This window comes from Fonsecaea nubica (genome assembly GCF_001646965.1).
Source record: "Fonsecaea nubica strain CBS 269.64 chromosome Unknown Scaff30, whole genome shotgun sequence".
NCBI lineage: Eukaryota > Fungi > Ascomycota > Eurotiomycetes > Chaetothyriales > Herpotrichiellaceae > Fonsecaea > Fonsecaea nubica.
This window is the reverse complement of record NW_019173703.1, coordinates 93,265-109,576: the sequence shown is the minus strand read 5'-3', so window position 1 is coordinate 109,576 and position 16,312 is coordinate 93,265. Positions and strand designations below refer to the sequence as shown.

At 51.6% G+C, this 16,312-nt stretch overlaps 6 protein-coding genes across 6 annotated transcripts; 2 read left to right on the top strand and 4 right to left on the bottom strand.

Moving 5' to 3' along the window:
• Nucleotides 1-637: 637 nt before the first annotated feature.
• On the bottom strand, nt 638-1,653 carry AYO20_05266 (hypothetical protein; the record flags this gene model as incomplete). The annotated part of the gene is made up of 2 exons (XM_022643560.1): nt 638-1,437; nt 1,497-1,653. The coding sequence occupies 2 exons, from the start codon at nt 1,651-1,653 to the stop codon at nt 638-640; spliced, it is 957 nt and encodes a 318-aa protein (XP_022500428.1).
• A 506-nt stretch (nt 1,654-2,159) lies between these two features.
• On the top strand, nt 2,160-3,842 carry AYO20_05265 (hypothetical protein; the record flags this gene model as incomplete). The annotated part of the gene is made up of 1 exon (XM_022643559.1): nt 2,160-3,842. One exon carries the CDS (start codon nt 2,160-2,162, stop codon nt 3,840-3,842), a length of 1,683 nt encoding a protein of 560 aa, XP_022500427.1.
• A 1,425-nt stretch (nt 3,843-5,267) lies between these two features.
• Nucleotides 5,268-6,123, bottom strand: AYO20_05264 (hypothetical protein; the record flags this gene model as incomplete). The annotated part of the gene is made up of 2 exons (XM_022643558.1): nt 5,268-5,759; nt 5,827-6,123. 2 exons carry the CDS (start codon nt 6,121-6,123, stop codon nt 5,268-5,270), a joined length of 789 nt encoding a protein of 262 aa, XP_022500426.1.
• A 494-nt stretch (nt 6,124-6,617) lies between these two features.
• On the bottom strand, nt 6,618-10,509 carry AYO20_05263 (hypothetical protein; the record flags this gene model as incomplete). The annotated part of the gene is made up of 9 exons (XM_022643557.1): nt 6,618-7,404; nt 7,555-7,778; nt 8,887-9,000; nt 9,055-9,428; nt 9,476-9,541; nt 9,589-9,686; nt 9,736-9,969; nt 10,015-10,344; nt 10,400-10,509. 9 exons carry the CDS (start codon nt 10,507-10,509, stop codon nt 6,618-6,620), a joined length of 2,337 nt encoding a protein of 778 aa, XP_022500425.1.
• A 1,926-nt stretch (nt 10,510-12,435) lies between these two features.
• On the top strand, nt 12,436-12,972 carry AYO20_05262 (hypothetical protein; the record flags this gene model as incomplete). Its single annotated transcript, XM_022643556.1, has 2 exons — nt 12,436-12,484; nt 12,545-12,972. 2 exons carry the CDS (start codon nt 12,436-12,438, stop codon nt 12,970-12,972), a joined length of 477 nt encoding a protein of 158 aa, XP_022500424.1.
• A 2,467-nt stretch (nt 12,973-15,439) lies between these two features.
• Nucleotides 15,440-16,003, bottom strand: AYO20_05261 (hypothetical protein; the record flags this gene model as incomplete). Its single annotated transcript, XM_022643555.1, has 1 exon — nt 15,440-16,003. One exon carries the CDS (start codon nt 16,001-16,003, stop codon nt 15,440-15,442), a length of 564 nt encoding a protein of 187 aa, XP_022500423.1.
• Nucleotides 16,004-16,312: the final 309 nt, after the last annotated feature.

Below are 16,312 nucleotides of genomic sequence, written 5' to 3'. Positions count from 1 at the left end.
GTATCACAACGGGAACAACACCACGAGATTGGCGTTTTTGGGAAGAGGATAGGCTGCGTTAGGCCCGTCTAGATTGGAAGACGAAATTAATATCCGTTGGCTACTGGGTATAGGATAAAGGCTCAAGGTCCAGAAAAACATGGTTGGTCGAACCCGGGATATAGTCATTGTCCCGTATCTACAGTTCTTCATATGAATACGACGATCACCCCGTCCACCAGGCCGGTGAACTTGGTAACATTCTCACAATGTCCTTCGTAAAGACCCTGCCTCCTTTGTCTCCATCCATGCCTCCGTATACCATACCTCCGTGATAGCCTGCAAACGGCTATTGCAGGATAGGAAAGATAAAAATACTGGACGAGCGCTGTCTGTAGGCACGTCCGGTGGCGGCGCCGCCGCCGCTAAGAATACCTCGTTGCCATAACTCCGTATCAATGCGAATTGCTGTACCAAACGTGATGTTGTTCGTCCCAAGGTTCGGTCCGGAAGAGCCCATTCCCGGTCAGTTTAGCGGACAACCCAACGTGGTACCAAAAGGGCACACAAGGTGGGTGTTTTCGTCCAGTCCCTCAGACACACCTTTTTTTTTGGTCTCCCCCCCAACAAGCCCTCTGCTTTTGTATTCTTTCTCGCATTATTCTTCAATGCCTTTGAAGTGCCGGTACCATTTCTTGTGCTGCTCGAAGAAAACCATTGTACATATCGTCTGCGGGCCCAGGCGCATAAAGCTCGGGACCCATCCGCGGAACATCCACAGGAGGCCTTCCTTCTGGCTGGCCTGCGTCAGGATTTCGAATATGCCCATCTTCCCCCCTGCGGACATGACCCGTGTTTTGATCACATCAACGGGCGAGCACGTGGTGGTCGCGACGAAACCTGCCGCTAACGAGGCGCAAAAGTGCGTGCTGAGCGTGTCGGCCATTCCAAAAGTGTTTATAAACGCGGATTTGAACCCGTCGTAGCTCGCCAGCTGCGCGGCGTTCATGAGTAATGCTCTAGTAGAATTCGCGGTCACGCCGCGAAATATCGACATGGGCCCCTCTTCGCGGATCATTCGTAGTAGGCCGTCGAGCGCATGCTTGTAGTTTCGTTGAAGTTCGGGAGGCTTGGTGAAGTCGGATTGCATTCGTACGTTGAGTACGTCCCCGGGATTGCCAGCTATTCCGCCCAAGAGTCCCGCGGTCGACGACATGAGAATGAGATTGAGTAGAGGCTGTTGTGGCTTAGGATTTTCAGCTGTGGGCTGCACGGCGAATCGAGACTTCAGGTCTTCGTACACGCCAAATCGAACGGTCGAGTAAGTCATTTGCCGAAGCAGAGCGGCTGAGAGACCGGAGTATAGACCTAACAGCCCTTGATTGCGGAAAACATACGCGAAGGTGCCGAGCGTGGTTTTGGGCGCATTGGGAGGGCGGGTTTGTAGGCGGACCTTGACTGTATCAGATTGTTAGAAGAAACCGCGAACACGACTGAACCCGAGGATAGCCACATACCCAGGTCCAGAGGATGAGTGACTACCGCAGCCATTGAAGCCGCACTTCCACCGAACCAGAAGGGATAATGGATCGCTGCTGCAGCTTTCCGCTGCTTCGGCACAGCTTCGACATTGTGCCTAGTGGTTGTGTCAACGGTTGGAGCAGTTTCGGCCATGGCTCCATTCCCAAAGGTCGTAGTCGTGTCTATCAAACGGCAAACATCAAAGTAAAGCAGGCCCAAAAAGGATAGGATAGGAATGAAGAGAAGAGGAACAAACAGTAACGAATGCTCACGGAAGCGCAGGGCTACCGGTACATATGTAAGTTTAAATGAGGAATAATTGTAGGGGGAGAAAAACTGCGGCAGCTGTACAATCAATCAAATGTTTAATGTTTAGGTGGATTCGGAGATAAATTGATGATGGAGGATGCCTCGTTCCGAGAGACACGGGGAATCTCGAGACAGCCGGGTGGAAGAAAGCGATATCGGCTCCGAGCCACGTACCTTGTGTGCTCGTACAGACAGATCCACACAAAGCTTGACCTCTTCCAGAGCTCAGGAAAATAATCAAACTTCGGGTCGCCGTGCCGCGTTCTCCCACTGCTTTTCACCAAGCTCCATACAACCATTCGTATGTATACCGTTTAGAACGGCTAGTCCAATCCTTGTCGATATTTCCGATGCGGCTTCTCAAGACGGGAGCGTTTGTGCGTGCCGCTCAAGCTGCCAGATTGTCAATTCCTGGCTGTTCAAGGGCTCCTACCTCATCCCCAGTCGTGGTAGCATCGAGATGGGCGTCCTCCCAGGCTCAAGCCCAAGCTGCAACCGAAGAGCAATCCTTCCCCGAACAATCTGTCAACCTTGTCAACGAGGTCGACCCGGCAAAGACTGGTGCGGCTTCAAGCCAGAGCGGAGATCATGTCGAGTTTGAGAAAAAGCTACAAGAGTTGGGCCAGGAGAACAAAATAGTCCACGACAATGGACAATCTGGAGCAAAGATCCTGGGTTCACCGTACATTTTCGATCGGACCTCAAATCTCTCCAGCTCCATCCTAGACCTCGTCGGTCGTAACCTTTACGATCATCCTGACCACCCCATCTGTATTACGCGGAAGCTCATAGAGTCATGTTTCGAAGAATCGACGTTCAAACACTTCGCGATGGGGAATCCGGTCGTCACGGTCAGAGACAATTTTGATATCCTAGGCTTCCCTGCGGACCATCCAGGCCGTTCAAGGACAGATACATACTATGTCAATTCATCTCAGCTCCTGCGCACACATACTTCTGCACACCAAAACGCCGCATTTAAGTGGCTCGCAAAGAATCCTTCGAGCAAAGGGTACACCATCTGTGCCGATGTCTACCGCAGAGATAGTATCGACAGGAGTCATTTTCCGGTGTTCCACCAAATGGAAGGTGCCCGAGTTTGGGAAGCCCAGCAGAACCGAGCCGCTCAGATCGAGCGGGACTGTGAAGAGATGCCAAAGACCGGTCTCGTTGTAGAAGACCAAGCCACCGACTTCACGGGGACTGCAAACCCCTTGCAACCTGAACATGACCCCGCGGAAGTGCAACAAGTCGCCAGACATCTCAAACTAAGCCTCGAGTATCTTGTCAGCCGTATCCTCGAGGCCTCTCGACAATCGCTTCCCTCCGCTGCCAGAACCGACGCCCCTATGCAAGCTCGCTGGATTGAAGCCTATTTCCCCTTCACGTCGCCCTCTTTCGAACTGGAGGTCCTGTGGCATGGGGGAGAATGGTTAGAGCTGCTTGGAAGCGGCGTCGTGAAGCAATCCATACTAAGCAGAGCGGGACTGAATGACCATATCAGCTGGGCCTGGGGTTTAGGCATTGAGCGCTTCGCGATGCTCTTGTTTGGTATCCCTGACATTCGTCTGTTCTGGTCCACCGATCCAAGGTTTTTGAAACAGTTCACTCGTGGGAAGATCACCAAATTCGAACCATTCAGCAAATATCCTGCCTGCTACAAGGACATTGCATTCTGGATCAAACTAGCCCCTTCAGCGTCATCACCGCTCGCTTCACAACCAGCGCACGCGACCTCAGGTGTTGCTGCTGCTGCGGGGGGGGATGCCACAAAAGCATCCCCAACAGAAACTCAGCCAGCTGCATTCCACGAAAATGATATCATGGAAGTTGTACGAGACGTGGCAGGCAGTCTAGTTGAAGACGTGAAACTAGTCGACGAGTTCGTGCATCCCACCACAGGGAGGAAGAGTCTCTGTTACCGGATCAACTACCGAAGTCTCGAGAGGACATTGACAAACGACGAAGTCAATGGATTGCACGAAGAAGTCGGCCGCAGAATGAAGGACCTATTGGGGGTTGAACTTCGTTAAATTGTTTCCGATCTTGTCGCCCGCCCGCGATCTGTTCAGTCAGGTAATCACTGCCGTCGCCGAGTGAAGGAGCTCACGAAGCCGCCGTCTACTGTTCACCCAGCTGGCGGTCAACGGGTTATCATGACAGGTAAATATCCCCGACCTGCATTTGCGTCTCATCCCCAGATATCTCTTTGTGATCCAATGATGAACTGCCTAAATCATAATTGTTTCAACCCCATATGATCAACCGACTTGATTATACTGTGCATTTGCCTCTTCTGAATTTTTAACGGATCAACAATATTCTCTCTTTCTGGTTTCCTCGTCGCGCAGATTACCCATTCGCTGATGCTGACAATCGCCTTTCGGGGACAGACAAGCGGTTTCGGACGGCGGACGACGACAATTCCTCGATCCAACTCAGCCCATCATCTTGGGAGGTCCATCATCCCAACCGCCTGCCTGAGGAGCCAACCAACCAGCCAGCCAGTATATCTGATCTATGTATACCATGGGACGGGACGGCCACCACGCGCGTGTCCTTGAGCCCGTCAACTCTTCAACCCTTCAATCCTCCAAAACATACCCACTCCCCATATCAAGGAAAGATGCGCAAAACAACGGGAATGGTTTTTGCGAAAAGATGTAGGTTTAGGTATATGTATAATACTGCCTAGGTATACTTGTACATATACTTGTTCTGTATTACTATACCTAGCCACTTATCCCACTATTTTCCACTGTTTTCAAAAGACCTCCAAATCTTCGCGTCAGCGGAGATGTGTTTCTGAATAGAATAGAATACAATGTGCATACGTAGTGGCTGCTACATCGGTAGCAGGTAGTAGGTCTGGCTGATAATTTCAATTACATGTCTACATAGATGTAATGAAGAGAAGAGGAGTAAGCTGTACAAAGGCAGAGGAGAACCTGAGGGCCCAAGAGCCCAAAGGGGGAAATGTCAGGAGGTGTAAGTACATTTTTTGAAGCACGTTGCAGCCAACATGTCATGCGGATTCGTGGTCATCATCTCCGACACCGCTGGTGGTGGGCTTGATATAGACAGACAGATAGACAGACACAGACCACCAAAAATCCCAGCCTCAGCCGCCATTGCCGTCCTGCGCGATGCCCATTATTATTCCCAGTGCCCTTCCACATCAGGTCTTCCAAGACGGAACATGTTAGCCGTCACACTCTCTCACACACATTATCACCATGTGGTGCTCCACTCTCCCGTGATCCCGTCACTTCTAAGATGAGAGCCGACATATCGTCCGATTTTTGTGGAATCCCTTCTTCGCGTCATCTCTAAACCCGTCTCTGTGTCACCCACAGGCAGGAAGCGCAGAGACGGAAACGAGATTGAAAGGTCGCAAAACTTTTGGTACAACAGGGTCAAACAAGTGGCCCCGAATTTGACGTCGAAACAAGCCGAGACTATGAGTTTTTCACGACTCCGACCTTGGCCGCTCTCACAACACGCCCGTTCAGTTTATATCCCTTGCTCTGGGTGTAAAAGACATCACCGTCCTCTTTGCCCTCGACTTTTGTGAAGAAAGTGGCCTCGTCCGTGTTGGGGTCGAATTTGCGCCCTCCGCCCTCCAAGGGGTCGAAGCGCTCCAGACCGTGCTTTTTCAAGGTGGACATGAGAATTTCTTCCGTCATCTTCAGGCCCGAGAACAGATTGACCAGGTCCTTGTTAGGCTCCGAGGTGGATTCGGCAGAGGCGGCGACATTAGGTTCGGAGGAAGAGGTGTTGGTCCCAAGGGCTTCTTGAGGCACTGATGAGAGTGCCCGATCCAGGTTATCTATTGAATCGAGTAGGTCGGAGGCGAACCGCTGGATGGCAAACTGGCGGGCAGATTCCATGTCTCGACGGGTTCGCTCTTGAAGGTTGCGGTAATCTGCAACGGAGCGGAGGTATTTGTCCTAGAGAGCCCAAGCATTAGTCCCTGGTGCATTATCCAGAGCATACAGTGCGGAATCTGCACAGTACCTTCAAGTCGATAACCTCCTTTTTGGCCTTCTCAAGCTCTTCCTTTAGAGGGTCTGCCTTTGCCTCCTCCGCCGCTTTTGCCTCTTCTGAAGGAGCCGCTTCCGTGGCAGGCTTCTGTGGCTGCGCGTCTGTGGATTGCCATCTCTGTCCTATCCGTGTTGAGAGGTAGGCGTTTCTGGATGTCCGGGGAAATTTGAAGGTGGCGGAAGAAAATGGCGAGTGGCGTATCCGTGACGGAGACGCAGATAGTGAGTCTGAGATGGTGCGCACCTGGCGAAGTAATTGCTTCCGAAACATCGTGTGGACGGAGAGGGAGGGTAAGCTTGAGAAAGTACAGGAACGATAAAAGACTTTGATTGCGATGAGCTTGAATGAAAGCTGTTTTGTGTATGGGACAGAAAAGTTATCTGGCCGTCAAGAAGTATTGAGAAATTTAGTCAAAGCACACGACTGGGCGTCCAAGCTCCGAGCAAAGGCCATTTTGGTAGAGTCGCTGCTTTAACAATGTTCGGAAAAGGTGCCCCTTTGGGACTGCTCTGCTCCATACCAAACGTGAAGAATAAACGAGAAAAGAGACAAATGTCTGCATACGAACAAATCATTGATGCTGATTTCTGTCCTTCTCTGATGCTGCCTAAGTACTGGTACTGGGGCCGATGAACCACCAGACTCCTCGCGCAGCCACCCCTGTGCCTGTCCACCAAGGTTTGGTCTTGTGTCAAATACCAGCACGCCTCCACGTCCAGCATTTCGACCCAACTCGTCCCGAAGGAAAGCCATTGCTGCTAACATCACTGGTCGACATTGTGAGTGCCCAGCACCGTGTTTTTTATGTGTCTTACCAGGGCCAATGGAACACTCACTACCCGTGGCAATTGAGCCCTGTCCGCTGCGTTGCTCGTGTGGTTCACTTTCTCGAGGTAATAGGCGTTACCCCCAATGAATTTGGCCACGGCCGATGGATGTGTGATTGTGGTCTTGATCGGAAGCGTAGCTGCTCTGACTCGATGGATCAAAGCAAAACCCAGGCCAAAGACCCTCCCAGGTCGAGGCATGCTGGCGACACTGCTTGTTTTGTTCTGGACCATGATCATAGCCTCATTAGCTCCCATGAGCTTAAGCTTGCCAATTGCGTCCGAGGTCATATTGATGGTTGGGTGAATGGCTGCCCCGGCGTGTCGCGCAACAACGAAAGGAAACCCCAAGAACTTCAAGGGCAGAGGCACCGCGGCAGCTTTACTCACTCCCCCTGTTGCACCTCTGCCCCCAGCGCCTTGAACCCCCGCTCCTGCGGATCCCCTTCCAACATTTCCTCCTTCTGTTTCGTGACCACCACCTTGACCGCCTCCGCCTCCTTTCTCGATCTCTGCGCCAGGGACAGATGCCTCGGGAGACAGGTTCTCTTCTTCAAAGCACACATCACCAAACACGCCGTCGCTGGCAGATGTGTCGCTCACAGGATAGCCCGAACCGATATTCATCAAATGTGCGAGGCCAACAAAGACCCTCGGCGCTCTGTGCGCACTCGCAGCGCTGGAAGCTGGCCAGCTACCCGTGGCGAGGTCGGTGACGACGGGACTGGACAGGCCAGTACAGGAAGCACCGTGTGCGCAACAGGCTCCGTTTTGGAGTATGTCCACGGTGCAGTAAGTATTTGCCGGTCCACAACTGCCTGCGGTGGTGCAAAAGGACATTCCCCCCTCGCAGACGCCCCCACCCTTCACTAACAACGAGGGGGAGATCAAGTGGTTGACTGTGGTGGTTGTGGAAGGACGTATCAGGACTGTCGTTGGAATCGGCATGCGATGGTATGGCTGTGTATCAAGTACTGTGCCGGAATTGTGATTGAGACCCGAGGCAAGAGCACCCAAGGCCAGGAGGCTTAGAGACGCAAATAGAATTTTCATCATGTCGAATTCCACCGATGTCAGTTCCGCAGGTTGAAGGCGTCGCTAGTAGGGACCAAGTTTCCTTAGGGGAGAGAGGGAATATGTTTATAACGACAAAAAAGAAAAAGACAAGCCATCAGCGCCTGCGTGAGGTTTCACTTTTCCGTTTACATATCGCCGATTTCATGGCAAAGTCAGTCACCCCCTAAATAGTCACACCAGAAGGGGTTGTTTGATCTTCACTCCCAGTCGTTTGTCAGGCAGCAACAGATAGAGAAGTATGTCGTTCGATTCAGGAGGACCACTCGGGCGCGAACCGAGAGCACACATATCAACTGGTGATTCCTGATGAACGGGTGTTTGGGCCGTGATATATAGAGAAATATCCAAGGGAAGGGTGATAAAGACAAACCGATGTAGGGTTGACAATCAAGCAACATCTTTTATTTTGCCCATTGTTTCATCCCCAGTCTGGCTGTATCGCTCACAACTAGTCACGAACTATCACGTAGATGTTCAATGCCAATGTTTCTTCCATGGGGACACGACGAGTTTCGTCTGGGTGTCAGAATGATGTCGGTAGGGATGGAAGCGGACAAGGTTGCCAGGATTCTGAATAGTCACCACAACTTCCACATCACCGTCCTGCTGTTTGATCTGAGCCTAGATCTTGGTTTCTATCCAAAGCAACATCTTGACTTGTCTTCGAGGTAATCGTAGTGCTGGTCGTACTAGGCGCGGCGCTCTGAAGAGAACCATTTCAGCTTGCATTCTAAGGGTGAGCCTCTCAACAGCCGAGATATCTCAACTATGATGGCATCCAGAGAGGAGCTCGCCCACCTGTTGGCCGCCAGCTTCCTTGTCTTTGTTGCGCTGGTAACCGATAGGTCGAATTCTTTCGTAGGAGTGCAGTCGAGTGAAATGTTCCTTGGATGTATTCGAGGCCATCAATCCTAGTCAGTCGTGGGTTTTTGTGGCAGTCTTGGTCAAGGTAGGGCCTGTATCGAAGGAGATTCAGGTGCAACGGCGGTATAGTTGGAAGAACTGCAGTGTCGTCTTGAGGCCACCTGGGCTGAGAGCCGGTTTTGTACATCAGTGAACTCCGAAGTGGCCTGACCGCTCTCGCGCATCATCGTCGCGAGGGTATGATTGGTCCTGGTTGTCAAAATACTGCCAGCGCACTGTTCTGGAGGAGTTTCGGCCCCGTAACTGCAGCAAGTTCTGCCGCCATGCCTTTCATAGTATCCGGGTCGTCAATTTTCCCATCTTCCCAGTCCCGGAGATCCTACAAAGTAGTTAGTAAGACGCTGATCGACCCTCGGAAGCTGGGAGCTTATACCTCTAACTCGATCAGAGTATTGCCTACGACGAGGCGCCAGTGGTCGAGATCAAGACGTTTCACTTCATCTTTCGTCAGCACACCGGGTATCTCGTAATCAAACAAGGATCCTTCGGGTATTTCCGCATCTTCTTCGTCGCTTGGGGGTTCGTCGAACTCTAGATCTTGTTCGTCGTCAAACATTCGTCCTCTTTCTTTCGTGGTTTTAGGAGCAGGGACGCTATCCGAAGTCCCTCTGGCACCTGCTTGTTGAATGGTGCCCTCGGCAGCATCCACTCCACGTTTCCGATCATGGGACGGAGAGACGTATTTCCTCTTGTCGAGCTCCTGGCGATATTTATCATCGAAGAGATTCCATTCATAGCTCTCTGGGTCTAAAAAGTCGTCAGCGAAAGTTGTGGCATGTAACAGGTTGACATACCGAGAATGTAGGTCGGAGAGAAAGCGGCTTTGTAGCGCATCTTTGTGCATGAGTGGATATAATAGCCTACTTGTGATGAGCCAGTAAACACGCGGAAGGGACTCTCAACATACCCATGTAATAGTACTCGTAACCGGCTTCTTTGGCCAGCGATATCTCTCGCAGAGCACTCATCTTTCCCAGATCCCAGGCCTCGTACTCAGGATCATAGCTTGTGAGTGATGAGTAGTGTATTCCAAGTTGAAAAGATCAGACCTTACAAGAGATAGACTGAGCTGACGGCATGGGGTAGAAGGTCGAGAACTGCCACAGCCACCAGTTTTCCATCGAGGCGATAGCACTGGTGGTACGACCCCAGTTTGAGTGTCTTGCCGCCGATCTTGAGAATCTTCCGGTCAAGACCAGTGCATAAGAATCGCTTGAAGTCAGACTCTTTCCACCGGGATGCAGGGTCCTTATGTATCCGCAACTGATATTTCAAGAAGATCTCGTATCTGACGCTTGTGAGATGTAGATCGCAAGCTCGTGCTGGTACTCACTTCTCCTTTGTGAAGCTATCGCCTTCGAGATTGACCTCGAATCTATGAGCAGGTTCAATGGACACACCAGTCTTTTTGCCCACTGGACGCTTAACATTGTCGTATTCCGCTTTGTGGACCGCGGTCGACAGGTCAAATTTGTCTCTCAAACGGCGCTTTTCCCTGTGCATGTTAGCTGCATTCTTACAACCATGTGCTTCAACTTGCTCTCGCGATTGTGGACACAGCATAGCAGCTTTTCGTTTGTACTCTGGGCCGAGAACGTAGTTGTTCCATCGATTCATCACTTGTCGTTGGTCTTTCGCGGGTCGGAATTCTGATGCCTTCAGACTGTGGATATTAGCGGGTCTCCACCATATTGTTTTTGTTGTAAAGCATCTCATACCGTATCGTGTAGTGGGGACAACATGACCGCAGGAGATCCGGTTTGTAATAGAGCGATCCTGATCTCCTCCAGCCCCTGTCCATCAGGTATTGATAGTGATCGACTCGCATGTTGTCACACGACATGTAATACGAGGAGCCTGCACTTTCAGCTAAGGCCTCTGCAAAAGAAAACACAGACAAGGGTAGGTGGCAAATAACGCCAGGGCTCTGGGGAAGGACGGTGACCTACTGCCTGCGGCATTCTTGCAATATCCACACCAATTCTTTCTCTGATAGCCTGATCACAGTCAGATTCAATCATCTGCTCGACGCAGGGGAGCCAGCCTCGCTGAACAGGTGGCCAACATAATATGATAGCCCGGGTCAAGCGGGTCGGGCCATGGCTCATGTTTGTGAAGGAACCAGGGTCAGTTGTCCGTCGCAAATAGAACTTACCAAGGGGTTTCAAAAGTGAGATTTCGTTTGTCATGATCAACCGCGAGCACTAGTGGATCCCCTGCTCAAGCCAAAGAAGGAATATCTGGGCCTTCACGCACTACACAAATATCTTTGAATGGACAAGTCGGTCTCCCAGCGAGGCAGAATGACGACTCACTCGCGGCTCAATATGATGTCACCTGGTTCCGGTTGGCAGGCAGACAATGACGAATTCCCAACGATATCCAAGGTCACAGGCGGTCCGACACAAGGGCGTCAAAGGAGCAACTCATCAGCCGGAGAACCCACAGTCATATCCAGGCAATGCTTCCCGTGGAACTCGTTCGTGGGATATGCACACGACTGGCTCCAAGGTAACCAATGGAGGATACTCTGGCAGTGCGCGGTGTACTGGTGTACTGGACCTTAAAGGCTGGAACACAACGCAGCAGTCTTTCAGGAGAGAACCCCCACTTCCTGCCTGGATCTTGGGCGCTCGCGTGAGCAGTCTTGAGGAGGGGCAACGTTAGCCCCGAGGCGAACTGGAGGTTGTTTGGATGAGCGGTGTTAAGGGCGATCAAGCCGAGGAACCGTAACTGGAAGCGTCGAGGCAAGCAGAAAAGGTGGTTAGGAGGGAGGAAGACGGGGGGTCGAGTATCAGAAATTTAGACCAGTATAAACGTGAAGATGGGCACGTGTATGTTCGTCGTGTGCTTCGATTCGAAGGGGGGAATGGCGTGGAAGCGGTGGAAGCGTTGGAAGTGGACACGGAAGCGGTTTGGAGTGACATGGGCCAGCAAAGGACGCAGCGATTCGAGCGAACCAGATGTGCTAGAACCTAGCAATTAGTCGGTTGGCAGTTTGGGAAGCCAAATAAAATACCAAAAATCCCACTCGACGAAGTGAGGGAGTGCCTGGTCGTTCTCCTGCCGCAGCGTCTCTAGCCGCATCAGTCATGAGGCATGAGGCACGAGGGACGTCGATGGACCATGAGCGAGCAATGAATCAAGCATGCAGCATCAAAAGCAAAAGAGAATGGAACATGGCTTGACGGCCTCGCACGCCTCGTTCCCTGTCCCCTGGCACCGCTGGGTCACTGGTGGGAAACTGCGATTCGCCATTGCCCGCCCTCGCCCAGGTCAGGAAATCGCCGCTACCGATGTTTTTTTTCGTGCTCCCCCATGAGTGTCCACCCACTATGCACCTGCACCTCCGACACTCAACTGCCAAAAAAACTAAACTTGTCCAAAAGGCTACATAACTATGGCTGTTCCCTTCCTCAGGATGCTCTACACGTCAACTTCGTTCCCTCAGCCCCGTGCCACACGGGACTGAAGGTCTCCCTCATTCATGCGCTGTATCGCACACCCCACTGCTATCGTCACCATGGGTCATCTTTGATCCCCTTCGTCTTCTCTTTCTAGAGACTGACCTCGCCGTCTTGCACCCGGGAGCAGCTCGATAGTGTTCCCACGTGCCTCCCTTCACCGTCTCTTTCTACGTTCGCTTCTGCCACTTAGCCTAGAATATCCCTCCGAGACAGTCGTACCCAAACGGTCCTTTCCTTAAAGCTTTCTGGCTTGTGGCCGTCCGTCCAAGCCCGGCGGTTCCACAATCATGGCCAAAGAAATGTCCATGACCTCTCGCACTGGCACGGCCAATCAGCGTATGTATGCCACTGCTTTTTTTTGGTCAGCTTGAATTTCTCGTGCTCATCGTGTCGCAGGCTATGGAACAAAGGGCGAGAGACTGGTCGCAGGTGTTGTCCCCCTGTCTGCAGACAAGACCCGAGTTCTACTCATTCAATCCTCCCGGCGTAATGGCTGGGTGCTTCCCAAAGGCGGCTGGGAATTAGATGAAGCCTCGGCGTCAGTTGCTGCCGTCCGAGAAGCGTGGGAAGAAGCCGGGATCATCTGCAAGGTCGAAAGAGACCTGGGTCACATTCCGGATACGAGGCCAACAACTGCCGTTACGAAACACGCTCCTAAAGCGAGTTACCACTTCTTCGAAGCTGTCGTGACCGAGGAGAAGGACAACTGGCCCGAGAAGAACAAGAGATCCAGGCAGTGGTATGCTTATGCACAAGCAGTTCAGCTACTGAACTCCCGGCCCGAGTTGTTGGAGGCTTTGAGGAGGAGTTCGGTCAAGAAATGAAAAGAATTGGATGAGCGGTCGTGTCTAGACAGCCTACCTCAATGCCGGTTAGAGAAGACCCCAAGAGAAGCTTGCGGAAGATGACTACTCAAGGGCTTGATCATTGTCTTACTGCTGCGTTGGTCCTGGCGGGCGATCCAAGGGACAACGGCGGCCTTTGGGCGGTTGGCACTGAGAGCATTAGCTCAAGCATCGAATAGAAGACCCCAGAGCTCACATGAGCAACTGCATCTGGTGCTGTGAACGCATCGACCCCTTGGATCAAGGGCGACATATGCAGTAGTGACATGGCAAAACAGTACCATGGGGCTCACACTGCCCTCAAATGATAGCGTTAACATCTATGGGAACCTTGAGCCAAGTACTATCTATTCCTGAACCAATCGAATTTTTGCGCATCAGCACGATACGATTGCTCTGGTTATTGTTGAACCCACGAATGTTAGTAGACACTTTCGGCGGCCCAATACACAGATCTGGAAGCTGCATGATAGACACAGACTGAAAGCAGTACAACGATGCATCGGACCATGTACGTAGCTGTATTGGAGGAGTGTGTTGGCTGCCACTGGTTTCATCTGGGTCTATGTACAATATCCATGCCACCCTGAGCTTGCCGTGAGAACTCCGCGTCTGTAGGCCGGGGGTTTTTCTTCCTCCATCTGCATCCCGATAACTCATTCGACTCTCTAGTGCTCCAAGTCGACGGGAAAGTTTCCAGCTTCACGCTGATCGTCCCACCTATGAACCCAGGAGCTAGGGCACAGGGATCGATATGCCAAATAGAACTGAGACAGGTCAGCATATGAGTCCCGGTCTTTTGGCCATGAGCATATACCTGTCTGCATGGCTTGAAATCTTCGCCCTTTGCAAGAATACACTTGTGATAATCGACGTAGTTTTGCCAACAATGTTTTGTCCTATAATACCCACGATTAGGCTGCTGGATGTTTTCGGCCACGGCGGAAGGGAACGTACTGGTTCTGGTTGGGGAAACGGGCGTCGTATCCAGCTGTTATATCGTTAGCACGAATTTCAAAGCAGTCGTGGACCTGGAAGTCTTCGTACCCGTAACAAACTTGAAGGGTTTGGTGACGTTTCCGCCGAGCTCCTCAGCGTCAGGGACCTCAATTTGAGTCATCTTGGCAGGTGGTAGAAGCCTCTTGTGAGCGCGGTGGAATATAGACAGGAAGCTCGAGTGCTGAGGTTGAGTTGAAAAGGGAAGCTTTAGAGGGGAGGTTGTCACCTGAGGACTGCAATGAGGTTGAAAGTCGGAGGTTGCAGAAGCTACTAAGGCGTAACAAGAGTGGCCTGATTCTGATTGGCTGTCGTACTGCACAGAGCTTGGGAGCAACTTCAACTGCGACCAACTCCAACGTCACTCTTCCTTGTCCCAAACATCTCTCTCTTCAGCTTCGCTTCCAACTCTCCACTCCGCCTCCAAGCACACAGCAAGGATGAACACTGTGAGACTCTTGAGGCTGCAGCCCCTTCGGGCAGCTGGCATGCGGCAAGCTGCCTTCCGTCAATCCGCCCAAAAACAGACTGCCAGACCGTTCCACAACACCCGAACCAGGTTCAGGGCTAAGGTGAGCAGGAGTATGTGCCGGACGTTGGAAGACTCATACTAATTATCTCTAACAGGAGGACGACCAAAGCGGTAAGACGGGCCGACCTATAGACCTTCGACCAAGCAACTGACCTCGACAACCCGCAGCGCACACCATCACCCAGAGAATTCGCATGCTCAAGCGAATTCCCCCGGAGTTGCTCCCTCTCGGCGTTGTCATTTCGTACGTATATCCGTTCTTAACGAACTTGGAAGCACAATTGAGCAAAAATACTGGATCTCGAGACAAATACTGATACGTTTTCTTGCCATTGTAGCTTCGCCTTGTTCGCCGCTTGCTTTGCTATGGCTAGGAAGCTCTTCACCGACAGGACCCTTCGCTTGCAGCGGTCTCAACAGAAACATTGAGAAGGCAATGGTAGCATATGGAGATTGGCAGCAAACAGACGTGTGAACAATGGAGAGTCTCTGCTATATCCTAAATTGCCGAGAGTGGAGATGTTTCCGAGCCTTGCGGATTGTGTATATAACACGGCAGCCAGAAGGGAAATTCACAGTCTTTTCTGAGACTTGTTGACACCATATTGATCTTGATCTCAGCGCACTTTCTGGCAACCTCGCTAGTCCCGAAGTAATTCGGCTTTGCCAGCTCTCTTTTTAACCCTTTCCAACTTCTCCAGAAGACTGTGCTAGTCTTTCATCTGCTCGGCATGGCAAACTCGATGTTGATGACAGCGGCTGCCTTATTTCCCTGACTGCTGCAGGAACTGCATATTTCCAGCGCTACGATTGGCGCTGTTGGATGGTTAGGCCCTTGCCTACCATCATTGCTGTTTTTTTTGGTTGGAGCCATTTCAATCTTGTGATGGCGTTGATCTCGTCCGGTCATCTCTTCGCTCACTCGGGTTTCGGCCCAGCAACGTCTAGACCCTCTAATCCATCCATGGGATCTGCGGGCCTCTCGTTCTTTGCGCTTTCCACAGCAGCCTTATCCTCGTTCGCTGTGCCATATTTTGCTAGATAGTCCTCCTTGATTGCCACAAGGTTAGCACTCTTCCTCCTTAGTCTAACAAGCGAAAGAATGACCAAACTAAACATAAAGCATCGACAATTTTCAGCCACACTCACTTGTTCCCAGATAGCGGTGGTGCTACCCAAACCAACTTGTCCGGTTTCCTTTCTGTCGGGTTTGGCCATTGCTACCTTGATCACCCGTCCGTAAAGCTCACTCTGATCCATGTTGTCGATTGCTTCCTTTGCATCGGCCGCATCCTCGAATTCAACATATCCAAAGCCGCGGTGTAAATCCGTCGAAGACGGCGCCTCAGGCTTGGGCAGAGTTATGTCCACTATTTCGCCAAATGGGACGAACGCTTCCGAGAGAGTTGTGGCGGTCACAAGATTGGTGTCGAGACCGCCAACGTAGATTGTACTGTTTGGGCGATTTGATCCCTCCGCCATACTCGCGCTGCTCGACCCTGCACGGACTCGAAAAGAGAGGCTGAAACTCGAAAAAATGTGGAATACCAAGATCACGTGGGATCGAGGTCTGCCTCGCTGTGCTGCCAACCTAAGCTGCGGCTGCGGAGTTCGACATATGGGGGGTTCAGGGATGACGCTGGGAGGCCACTAATCGTTTTGCGGCCCTAAAACCTTCTGGACAAACGACGGTGTCCAGATCAGAAAGTTGAAATCCTCAGATGTATCAGAGTGGAAGATGAGACCAGCTGGTTGCTAAATTGTGATTCTCCTGTCTATCTGTTCCCTTGA